The following is a 12,125-nucleotide window of genomic DNA, read 5'->3' as shown; positions in this document are numbered from 1 at the left end:
GAACTTGCTCTCAGAACACAGCACGAGCGTAACTGCTCAGAAATGGAACTGACTCAAAGAGAAGACGGGCGTCATATTACTGCACTAGTAATGCAGGTCTACAAAGGGAGAAACAAGTGCTGAGAGGTGACATTTTACTACAGTAGGCCTATACGAGACAGACACCACGTAATGCAGGAATAAGTTCATTTACTTTCACGTCAATTTAGATAACTGGTCAGTATGTTTATAGCAGCCATGAGGGATAAAAAATGAAAATATATATCTCTAGATGAAAAAGCTAGATTCATTCGAGAAACTGCTCAATAACCTAAAAAGTTACAAGCAGATATTCTGACTGGTCTTATTTTATTGTGTTTTTGGTGTAAAGACTCTTTGTAAGTAGTGGTTTCATACATTCCATCAGAATTAAGTACCATTTTAAAACATTTTCCAGTATTAATACGAGTTTTAAAAAGGTCCATTATAGTGACAGAGTTGTGAACGGAAGTTTAAAATCTTCATTAAAGTAAATTTTTTCAAGATTTTACTTTTTCACAAAGAAGAACCTTTTTAACAAATACAAACTTCATTATACATAATTCTGAGTTAAAAGTGGCTCATTGCATTCGGGAGATAGTGGATTCCAATTGCACTGTCAGCAATGCTGAAGGTGGTTTTCCATGGTTTCCCATGTTCACACCAGATAAATGTTGGGGCTGTACCTTAATTAAGGTCACAGCCGGTATCTTTCCAATCCTAGCACTTTCCCATCCTTGTGTCACCAAAATCCTTTGATGTGTTAGGGCATAATTGTTCCTCTTGAATTACATACAAACCGGTATGTTCAGTGCTATTAATACTTATTATCATCTGATAAAGAAAGAAAATAACTCCTGTAACATTCACTTGGTTGCAAATTCCTCAGTACAGTTCAAGCACACTTTGATTTTGAATGATGATTTCTGGATAATTTGCACTCACTTAACAGAAATTAACAAAAGCAAACCACAAGCACACTGTCACTATTAACTTGTTGCTAACCTCTTATCCTCTCAGAATACAGAAACAATTACAGTGCATATATAACACATGCAGTGCATCATGCTACAAAGAAAAGTTGTCATAACCAAAGGACAGAAGTAACAACTTCACACTGTTGTTACAATAACATACCATGCGCCATTATCATGCCTGCAGGAACCACCCAGTCAAAGCCAATTCCTAAAAGATCACTAGACATTATTACCCCTTTTGCATACAATTTTAACTCAGCTTGATGAGTGGAGCTAAAATACTGAAGATTAGTCTAAAAATAACACCATGTTTATCATTAACATTTTAACCCAATGTTAATTGTTCAACAATATTCATGGAGGTGAAAATGAAAACCTACATTCTGTTTTCAAGTCAGGGACCGGATCAGCGATGGAATGAATGAAGCCCCCATCTTGCGGCAAGGATAGGAACTGTGCTGGCTGCCAAAGCCTGTCACACTCCTCTGGGGCAATGATTAATGACTGACAGATGAAATGAAATGATATGATTGGAGAGTGTTGCTGGAACGAAAGATGACAGGGAAAACCAGGGTACCCAGAGAAAAACCTGTCCTGCCTGCGCTTTGTCCACCGCAAATCTCACATGAAGTGACCGGGATTTGAACCACGGAACCCAACGGTGAGAGGCCGACGTGCTGCTGCCTGAGCCACGAAGGCTTCACAATGGTCAAGGACGTAAGCACTATAAACACAAGGTCCAAGAGGTCTAGGAATATTTTTGTTCTCAAAGTGAATTATCAATCATCCCTACTATCTTCATATAACGCATAAAATGCAGAGAGTAAATGTGCCTAATTTCATTTTCAAAAAGTTAATTTGGTATAATTTTCACTATTTTTATTTTATTTTGTCAATAATTGAGCTAAATTTGTCTGACTCTTTGGATGAACGGCTAGCGTTGGGGCCTTTGGTACACAGAGCCGCGGGTCAAGGATTTTAATCGCGCTTGATTAATTCTTCTGGTTCGGAGACAGGGTATTTGTCGCAACACTCTTTTCTTCATGTTCAGACAATACACCACACTACCAACCACCACAGAAAAACGCACAATAGTGGATACATCCCTACACATAGTGTTGGCATCAGGGAATTTGGCCATAAAACAGGGCCAAGTCCACATGTACGTCATAGTTCAAACCTGTGATCCCACAGTCTCCCTTTTTTTTTTTTTTTAAAGCAATAAAGGTGAAAACCAAAAGATAGTTGGTAGCATATTTTCAGTAAACCATCAATTTTATTTTTATCCGTGCACAAGAAAAGGAGAGTTATGCTTCTGCTGAACATGCATATCACATATATGAAAGCATGATATATATTGAACCCATGACCTTTGTGTCGTAAGAAATCAGAATAGTTACCACATGAGACCCCATATCAATCACAATGAGGAACTTCAGATACATTTTTGTTATCTCGCAGAAATGGCACGAGGCAAGCGGGTAGTAGCTCTCTTTCTAACGCTACGAAAAATGACGTCACCCACACGTGTCAATGGTGTATGGATACAACAAATTGTTGGTTTAATATATACATTCTTTAAAAGGAATTAGCAGTGAAACTAACATAATAATCGTCCTGTAATAGTGGATGAGACAATTTGGTCCTTAGTAATACAGACTTTAGATTACTAAACTGTTTCTGAGGGTAAATTGGCAAAAGACGCGCTAGTCTGTTCAACCTATGTCACGTCAGGAAATATAGTGCCTATCAAATCAGGTAATTTAACCAGTCAATTTGTTACCAGAAAATCTTACATGTTCATAAAAAATATTACTACTAATTTAGCAAGTACTGGGTTACCATAAAACCTGCCTTAAATACATTTCCACAGGATAGGAAAATATGTGTAAATATTCTTGGCAACAAAAGGAAAATGCCTAAGTGGAGGTAGTTTTTTTTAAGTAGCGTGCATTTAATAAACAGACAGTCATTTTTATGCCGCAGTCTTATAGGTGAAGGTTTTTTAATAAATAATATTGTGTTGAAAAGTATTGTATGTGCGGGCGGTATTACAACAGTTATGTTCGATCCGCAAAAATATCAAGCGAAGGGTATTTTTTTCTTTCATGTGCCATTATTTTCAGGTGAAGCAAAATATAAATAAAATAACCTGTAAAGCCAAATGTGCAGAAATGGCTAAATGCAGAAAATCTGAGAGTTGCTGGTGAATTAACCTGATGGCAACATGTTTTATTTGTTTCATGATGTCACAGTTTAATTTGTATGTGTATTTATGATGCAGTTTGGTCACCCATTTATTTTGTGAAATAACAGAAAATATGATGAAAGGTCATTTTGTTTTAATGCTTGGATAAAGTTAGTAAAATTTGGAAACACCGTGTCTAAAGTAGATTGTCATTTCCGTGAGTTTATTTTTTTGTATTTTGTGGTAAGATATTTAATCCGTTGTAAAATTTTTCTGTTCGAAATATGACTAAAGTTGTGTGCGAAATCCATGGTTACCCATTTTCAGTTGAGTGAAGGCACGCTGTCGTGTTGAGAAATGTAAATTTTTTATTAAGGAAGGTAGGTATCCTTTATGGACCTTAAAGGGTTCAGTAAATTTCGAAAAATTTCATCCTGCCGCTTTAATAAGTAGGGCGTAGTCTACGTACATAACTTACATATCAGTCAGTAATAGACAGAGATACCATCAGCTGCATTTTTTTTTTTGCTAGTAGTTTTTTTTTTTTACATCGCACCGACACAGATAGGTCTTATGGCGACGATGGGACAAGGGAAAATGGGAAACCATTTTCAGGGCTGCCGACAGTGGGGTTCGAACCTACTATCTCCTGAATACTGGATACCGGCCGCACTTAAGCGACTTGCAGCATAATGGGTCCTTACAATTCCTTACTACTTTTAAATGTATTTACCTGTTTTCACATTCCTCAATAACTATTTACCTGTTTTCACATTCCTCAATAACTGCTTTAAACCCATCCAATTGGCCGTTTACATTTTTATTTACCATTTTCGATTGATCCTAATGCTTTTTAAAAATTCCTCCATGTCTCGTCTATTAAGCATATGGTATTGCCTAACAGTCCTAGTTTTGTGACCTGTTTCCAGCACATTTATTTTTAACAATGACAAAGATAGTTTCACGATCAGTTATACTATCTATCCATTTTCTCAATAACTAAGAGTATTTTTCGCTCTAATTGGTTCCATCACTTTCTGATTCACCTCTCATTCCCATATTAACCTATTTACCCATTTGTTGGTCATGCTTTCTATCGTTCGCATTCCCTTGTCAGTTAACATTTGGTAAGTTCAGATCACCCGCTACAATAACATTCCTTTCTGTATCACTCCCCTACATAGCTGATTATCATTTCAAATAATTCCACATCAGTGCCAGCCTTGACACATCTGTAAACCTAAAAAATATCACGCCACCTATTATCTTTAGAGATACGACTTACATCTAGAATTTCATGTTTCTCATTCTGAACTTTTTCGTAGCTTACAAATTCTTCTTTCACCAGTATGAACACTCCCCCTCCTATTGTTCCAAGAAGAATATTCCTGGAATCGTTAATGAACAAGGGGTGTGTGTATGTGAGGATCTTCAAAAGGCAAAAGTATTCAGTCAGCAATATGTAAAGATTGTTGGTTACAAAGATAATGTCCAGATAGAGGAGGTGACTAACACTAAAGAAATACCTATGATAACAATGACATTTACAATAAGATACAAAAGTTCAAAGTAGGAAAACAGCTGGAATTGATAAGGTTTGATGATGATGATGATGATGATGATGATGGTTTTAAGGACCTAACATCGAAGGTCATCAGCCCCAAATAAGGTTTCAGGGGATATACTAAAGACAATGGGTTGGGATATAGTACCATATTTGAAGTACTTATTTGATTATTGTTTGCATGAAAAAGCTACATCAAATGAATGGAGAGTTGCTATAGTAGCCCCTGTGTATAAAAGAAAGGGTGATAAGACAAAGGTGAAAATCAGAGGCCAGTCAGTTTGACATGCATTGCATGTAAGTTTTGGGAAAGCATTCTTTCTGATAATATTAGACATGTTTGGGAAATTAGTAACTGATTCAATAGAAGACACTTTGGGTTTAGGAAAGGTTATTCCAATGAAGCTCAACATGTAGGATTCCAGCAAGATATAACATATCTTGGATTCAGGAGGCCAAATGGACTGTATCACAATTGACCTGTTTAAAGTATTTAGTGTGGTGGATCATGGGAGACTACTGGAAAAAATGAGTGCAATTGGACTAGACAAACAGTGACTGAATGGGTGGCTATATTTCTAGAAAATAGATCTCAGAAAATTAGAGTAGGCGAAGTTTTATATGACCTTGTAATAATTAAGAGGGGAATTCCTGAAGGCAGTATTATTGGACCTTTATGTCTTCTTATATATATCAATGGTATGAGTAAAGAAGTGGAATCAGAGATATGGCTTTTTGTGGATCATATTCTGTACAGAGTAATAAATAAGTTAGAAGATTGTAAACAACAGCATAATGACCTCAACAATATTGTGAGATGGACAGTAGGCAATGGTATGATAATAAACTGGGTTAAAAGTCAGGTTGTGAGTTTAACAAATAGGAAAAGTCCTCTCAGTTTTAATAAATAAAGGGTACAGATCTCTACATATGGTTATGAGGGTATTTAGGGGTTGTAGTAAAGAGGTAAAGGAGAGGGCATATAAGTCTCTGGTAAGACCTTAACTAGAGTATGGTTCCAGTGTATGGATCCTCACCAGGATCATTTGATTCGAGAACTGGAAAAAATCCTAAGGAAAGCACCTCAATTTTTTCTCAGTGTTTTCCGCCCAAAGAGTAGCATTACAGAAAGGTTTTTTTTTTTTTTGCTAGTGGATTTACGTCGCACCGACACAGATATGTCTTATGGCGATGATGGGATAGGAAAGGGCTAGGAGTTGGAAAGAAGCGACCGTGACCTTAATTAGGCTACAGCCCCAGCATTTGCCTGGTGTGAAAATGGAAAACCACGGAAAACCATCTGCAGGGCTGCCGACAGTGGGATTCAAACCCACTATATCCTCGATGCAAGCTCACAGCTGTCCGCCCTTAACCGCATGACCAAATCACCCGGTACAAAAATGTTGCAAAGTTTGGGCTGGGAAGACTTGGGAGAAAGGAGACGAGCTGCTCGATTAAGTGGTATGTTATACCAATATAGTTGGTCCTGTTATTGGACATCAAAAATTTTCCAGCTAACTCATTCCTGGTTGCCAGCGTTTCGCCCCAGTGTGCTACGTATGGCTCATCAGTTGGTAAGTGGTATCTTCAGAGCTGTCAGTAGAGAGATGGCGTGGAATGACATTAGTAGATGAATAAGTCTGAGTGGTGTCTTTAAAAGTAGGAAAGATCACAATATGAAGACAAAGTTGGAATTCAAGAGGACAAATTGGGGCAAATATTTGTTTATAGGAAAGGGCGTGAGGGATTGGATTAACTTACCAAGAGAGATGTTCAATAAATCTCCAATTTCTTTGCAATCATTTAAGAAAAGGCTAGGAAAACAACAGATAGGGAATCTGCCACCTTGGGCGACTGCTCTAAACGCAGATCAGTAGTGACTGATTGAACCTCTCCCTACGGAAAACACTCCAGTTCTGCAAGAGATTTTTTGCATCCATAATATTACTTCTCAGCCAAGATTCATTTCCTATTCGACCCTGATATATCTGGTAAATATATATATCTTTAAATTACTTAATTCTAATCCTTTCTTCACAATACTTCTACAGTTTAATACTAACTATTTTACGACATTCTAACTTCAGCTCCCGCTAACTGTACCGTCATCACTGCTCCCTAGTCCACCCTGTACCCCTGAACGTATCTCCCTATAACTCTTCTAAACAAACCCCCTAACTTACATGTACCACTACGGTTCAAGTGAAGGCCATCTGAGCATAGATCCCTAAATTCTAATCATACATTAAGATCTACAAATCTTGCTCTCAATTTCCCATGTAACCATTCCATAATCTCATTTAAATCCCCAATAACACTAGTCAGTAGCTCACTGATAACAATATCTGGCTTCCTTAATCTTGTGCCATGCTGCCTAAACCAGGGCCCACACATCCCCAATTATGTTAGTACCTATTGCCGTTTGCCTTACATTATTGGTACCAAAGTGGAAAATTACAACCTTCTCCTTACTTTCCTCCTTCCCTTCCACTTTCCTCAATATCTGCCTTAACCTAATTCCTGCGTAACACTCTACTCTGGTTCCCTTTCCTTCACATACTTTCCCAACATGCATAACAACTCATCAACCATGACCAGAGCCACAAATTCACCCTCCTTGCTAGATCCCCTCCTCGCCTCCCTTAACTTGCATGGCCCATGGAGAACCAACTTCCTCCTCCCTATTCTCCCTCTCACTACCCTACTCCACTTTCCTCTTTCTATCCTGTACTCAACGTTTCTCTTTCCTACTATTCCTTTTCCTCTTGCCTCATACCTTCTCCGTATAATTTCTCTGTTCTCCATGTTCCCTCTGCTAAATTTGCTGCAGTAACTCCTACAGATTACTCACCAATACCTCTCCTAAACCCACTCCCTGAGGAAAACCCTTAGCCCTATCTTCATTCCTGTCCTCCATTACAAGTTTGTTGTTGTTGTTGTTGTTTTTGTTGTTGTCGTTGTTGTAATATTTTAAGTTTTATAATAGTGTCATATCATTTTAGTTTTCGAGGGAGGATAATATACTGATGTGCCATATCAAGTCATGGCTATGCTGCAAGTAGAAAAAGATTGCAGAACAATGATCTGGACCAGGCGAGTTGGCCATGCGCGTAGAGGCGCGCGGCTGTGAGCTTGCATCCGGGAGATAGTAGGTTCGAATCCCACTATCGGCAGCCCTGAAAATGGTTGTCCGCGGTTTCCCATTTTCACACCAGGCAAATGCTGGAGCTGTACCTTAATTAAGGCCACGGCCACCTCCTTCCAACTCCTAGGCCTTTCCTATCCCATCGTCGCCATAAGACCTATCTGTGTCGGTGCGACACAAAGCCCCTAGCAAAAAATGATCTGGAGAAGGCATATGACAGAGCGTTGAGGGAAAAGATGTTACCCGAACAGATAGATTACGAGACAAAAGGTACATTTTTAAAAGCAATCAAAGTCATTATTTTATGTTCACAATTGGGCTACAATGAGAATTGATGCAAGAAGAAGTTCTTTGTTCAAGGTACGTACAGGGGATAGACAAGGCCGTACTCTTTCACTTTTGTTGTTCATGGTTTACATGGATCATTAGTGAAATGTAGTAAGTGGCACAGAGGGCATATTTAGGTAGAAATGTCGTAAGCATTTAGGAAGGCAGACTGTGCTAATATCTTGGAACTTGAGGAGAGAAGGAAGGTGGCGGTGGAGGTGGTGGTGGAGGTGGTGGTGGTGGTGGTGGTATTTGCCTACCTGTTAATCCTGTACTTGATACGGCGTTGGGGATGAGGCGAGATTAATTTATGTGGCATGCTTTTTATGGTCATATGTCTTTCCCAACGCCAACCTAAATGTGCAACAAGAATGACATGAATATTTGTGCTTGCAAAACTAAAGTGACGTCAATAAGGAAAAAAAAACCTAAGAGAAGTGAATGTCAGGTTGAAAATACGAAACTGAAACAGGTAGATCATTCCAAGTATTTAGGATTTGTGTTCTCACAGGATGGTAGTATAGTGAGAAAGATTGAATCAATGTACAGCCATACTACAGCAGTGAGCTCGCAGTCACAATCAACAGTATTCCGGAAGAAGGAAGTCAGCTCCCAGACTAAACTATCTTTACATCGGTCTGTTTTCAGACTAACTTTGCTTTACGGGAGCGAAAGCTGGGTGGACTCAGGATATCTTATTCATAAGTTAGAAGTAACAGACATGAAAGTAGAGAGAAGGATTGCTGGTACAAACAGGTGGGAACAATGGGAGGAGGGTACTCGGAATGAGAAGATAAAGGCTAATTTAGGAATGAACTCTATAGATTAAGCTGTATGCATAAACCAGCTTCGGAGGTGGGGTCATGCGAGGCGAATGGAGGATAGGTTACCTAGGAGAATAATGGACTGTTATGGAAGGTACGAGATGTAGAGGGAGACCAAGACGACGATGGTTAGACTCGGTTCCTAACGATTTAAAGATAAGAGGTATAGAACTAAACGAGTCCACAGCACTAGTTGCATATAGAGGATTGTGGCGACATTTAGTAAATTTACAGAGGCTTGCAGGCTGAACGCTGAAAGTCATAACAGTCTTTAATGATAATGTATGTATGTATGTATGTATGTATGTATGTATGTGCATATGTACCATATGCAATTCAGCACTATAAACTATATTTTAGAAGAAAAAACATCACTAGTTAGAACAGATGTTCAACTGGTAACCAAGTAGACTTCAGTAAAAACAGAGGTGGTCCTAGGGGATCATCATTAGTGGATCATGTTAGGAACGTTAAAATCTATGCCTGAAGGTAATTTCAAGATCAAGATACCATATGAAGGAAGATGGACTTGCATCCTGAGAAAAGGGCAAAATTAAAATTCCAAGACAAAGTTATAGTAGTTAAATGTTTTAATGATCTTCAGTTTTAGTCAACATTCCACGAGGAAACAATAATTTTGATTCAGGTAACTTGATACTTCAATACCTGAACTCTGCTTCAGGACATGTCAATTGGGAGGAAGTATTTGGAATGAGGACAATATTTCATGGTCCCTTCAAAAGTGTTTCTCAGATTCAGAGTAATAATTGGAGAACTTTCTACTGTATTTCACATTTGTTTTACCATTCCAGTCTTTAGATTACAAACTGTGCCAAGTACCTCACAGACGGTATAAATTATGCATGCAACAGGTGAAGTGGTATATGATGATGTTCCTCAGTGTTGTCAATGTTGATATCTACAAATTCTACCAGGATTCTGAAAGTAAGAGTATGCACACTAGGCAACATGCAGCTCTGTGAAAACACACTATTAAAATATCACAGAATACATCTTTTTACAAACCTTCCAAATTGATCCTCGGTATGTCTGAAATAGCAAATTGTACAAAATTCACATTCTGTGAAGAACTCTCCGACATACAAGTATAATCTATTAACAATGTGAACACACAGGACAATGCTTTCTTGTAAGAATACTTACTGTTTTGTCAAAAACTGGAGTGTTATCATTCACATCTTCAATAACAACTTTGATGGTGCATACATCATCCAACTGTGGACGACCATTGTCAGTTGCTCGGACAGTAAGGTAGAACTCCTTGTCCCTGTACGGCTCATCACGGTCAAATACCTGGTAAAATAATAATAATTTCAGTACTGGATTAATTACCACACTGAAATTAATATTCAAGTTGAAAATGCTGTGTTAAAGCAAAAGAATGGAAAATCCTCTCGACATACCTGCTTTGTGGTAATATTGCCTGTGTTGGGATCAATAGAGAATTTTGGACGTTCATTAGGAGCAGTTACAAACGTATAGGTGATTTTTCCTCCAGACTCTGGAGGATCCTTGTCATATGCTTGGACCTGTAGAAATAACAATAAGATTTTAGTAAACTCTACACAGATTTTCCTGCATATAAGGCATAGTTCTGGAAAGTAAGAAACTGGAAATATCCATAATCGAATACTACTCTACATTCCTTGGAGGATGATCTAAATGGGATGAAGGGTAAGTGTGCTGCCAGTAACACTGGGACATATAAACATTTAGATTACCGCAAGGGAAATAAAAAATTACCTAACATCCAACTCATGGTGGCTATTATCATGTTATGTTTCTCAACCAAAGTGTGCCAAGATATTATGTAATAGTTCAAATCCTGTTACAAGATGATATTATTATTGTTATTGTTATTATTATTATCATTATCTTATTATTATTTCATCTACTATTATTGTAACTATTATTATTGTTCAATTAAATTCTGCAATGCTTGTCGCTTGCGTGATTCTAGTCAAATTGCTACGTATACATGTGTGTGTAGATTAACACTAAAAACATGTGCAATAAGAGTTGCTGTATATCAGATGTGAATGTAGTGTGTGCAATAACTTGTGACATTGTAATATTGCGAAATACTGCTGGAGTATCTGCCGAGTCATTACTATGTCATCGTGCGTATTTAGCGGTGAGCTCACTTTCTTGGAGATACCTAGGGTGCCGCCGGTGGTTTCACCATAGGGTGTAACATTTGTCGCGAGGTGGGAGTAGATCATGGCTATTTCTGGAGATTGCGTAGGTGTGTCAACCAATGTCTATATAAGGTGGCTGTATGTTGTAACATCAGTCATTATTCACTTGGAAGGAGAGGCCACAGTTGGTTGGAGAGTGAACGAGATGGAGAGGCCTCAGTCGGTCATTAGTCATTAGTTAAACGGAAGGTGAACAGTGAAGAAGTCAAATGGATAAGTGAACAGTCATTGAGTCAACTGGAACGAGAGGCCACAGTTGGTCAGTCAGTGAGATGGAGAAGAAGCAGTCATATGGATACTTAGTCGTCAGTGAAACAAAAAGGATACATCACCAAATTAGGCTTGATACATCGACAGTAAACACCAGATCAAAGAATACGTCGTAATTACACTCAAAGTGTTGAAGGTACAGTCAAGTGAACCAGTGAGGGATAAATTTCATGTATAATTGTTAAATGTCCGGTCAAGAAAAATTCAAAATCATGCCTAGTTTCTTTCACTTGCAATGCCATAATTTCATATTCTCATCTGTTTTAATCACAGCAGTTCTCACTATTTTTATTGAAATTATTTCAAGAATATAATTATTTCAAGAATATATTTTGTTCTATCAAATTAATTTATCATTTTATTTAAACAGTAAAATTTCTTAACCTCAAATTTAATGGGGAAACCGAACGCCAATCTCCTTTTCCCAGTACTTATATGGTATGTTAAATTAATAAATTTCCTAGTTTGTCCGTATTGAACCAAGATTACAACTTTTATTATAATTTGGATCCACCTTATTCAATACATAAAAACTGTTGTTTAGACAAAATTACAACATTTATTTCAATCAGAACTAGTTTCGACGCCCTTTT

The 12,125-nt window shown here is 37.9% G+C and overlaps 1 protein-coding gene across 1 annotated transcript in view; it reads right to left on the bottom strand.

Moving 5' to 3' along the window:
* The window catches only part of shg (shotgun), a 159,134-nt gene that overhangs the window by 112,946 nt on the left and 34,063 nt on the right, over positions 1-12,125 (bottom strand). Inside the window, exons 4-5 of the mRNA XM_067139957.2 lie at positions 10,468-10,593; positions 10,208-10,357 (exon numbers count right to left, since the gene is read on the bottom strand). Coding sequence (XP_066996058.2) covers positions 10,208-10,357; positions 10,468-10,593 — 276 coding nt within the window. The remainder of the gene's footprint in view (positions 1-10,207; positions 10,358-10,467; positions 10,594-12,125) is intronic.

This window comes from Anabrus simplex, chromosome 2, assembly GCF_040414725.1.
Source record: "Anabrus simplex isolate iqAnaSimp1 chromosome 2, ASM4041472v1, whole genome shotgun sequence".
Classification (NCBI taxonomy): domain Eukaryota; kingdom Metazoa; phylum Arthropoda; class Insecta; order Orthoptera; family Tettigoniidae; genus Anabrus; species Anabrus simplex.
This window is presented reverse-complemented; position numbering and strand designations above follow the sequence as displayed.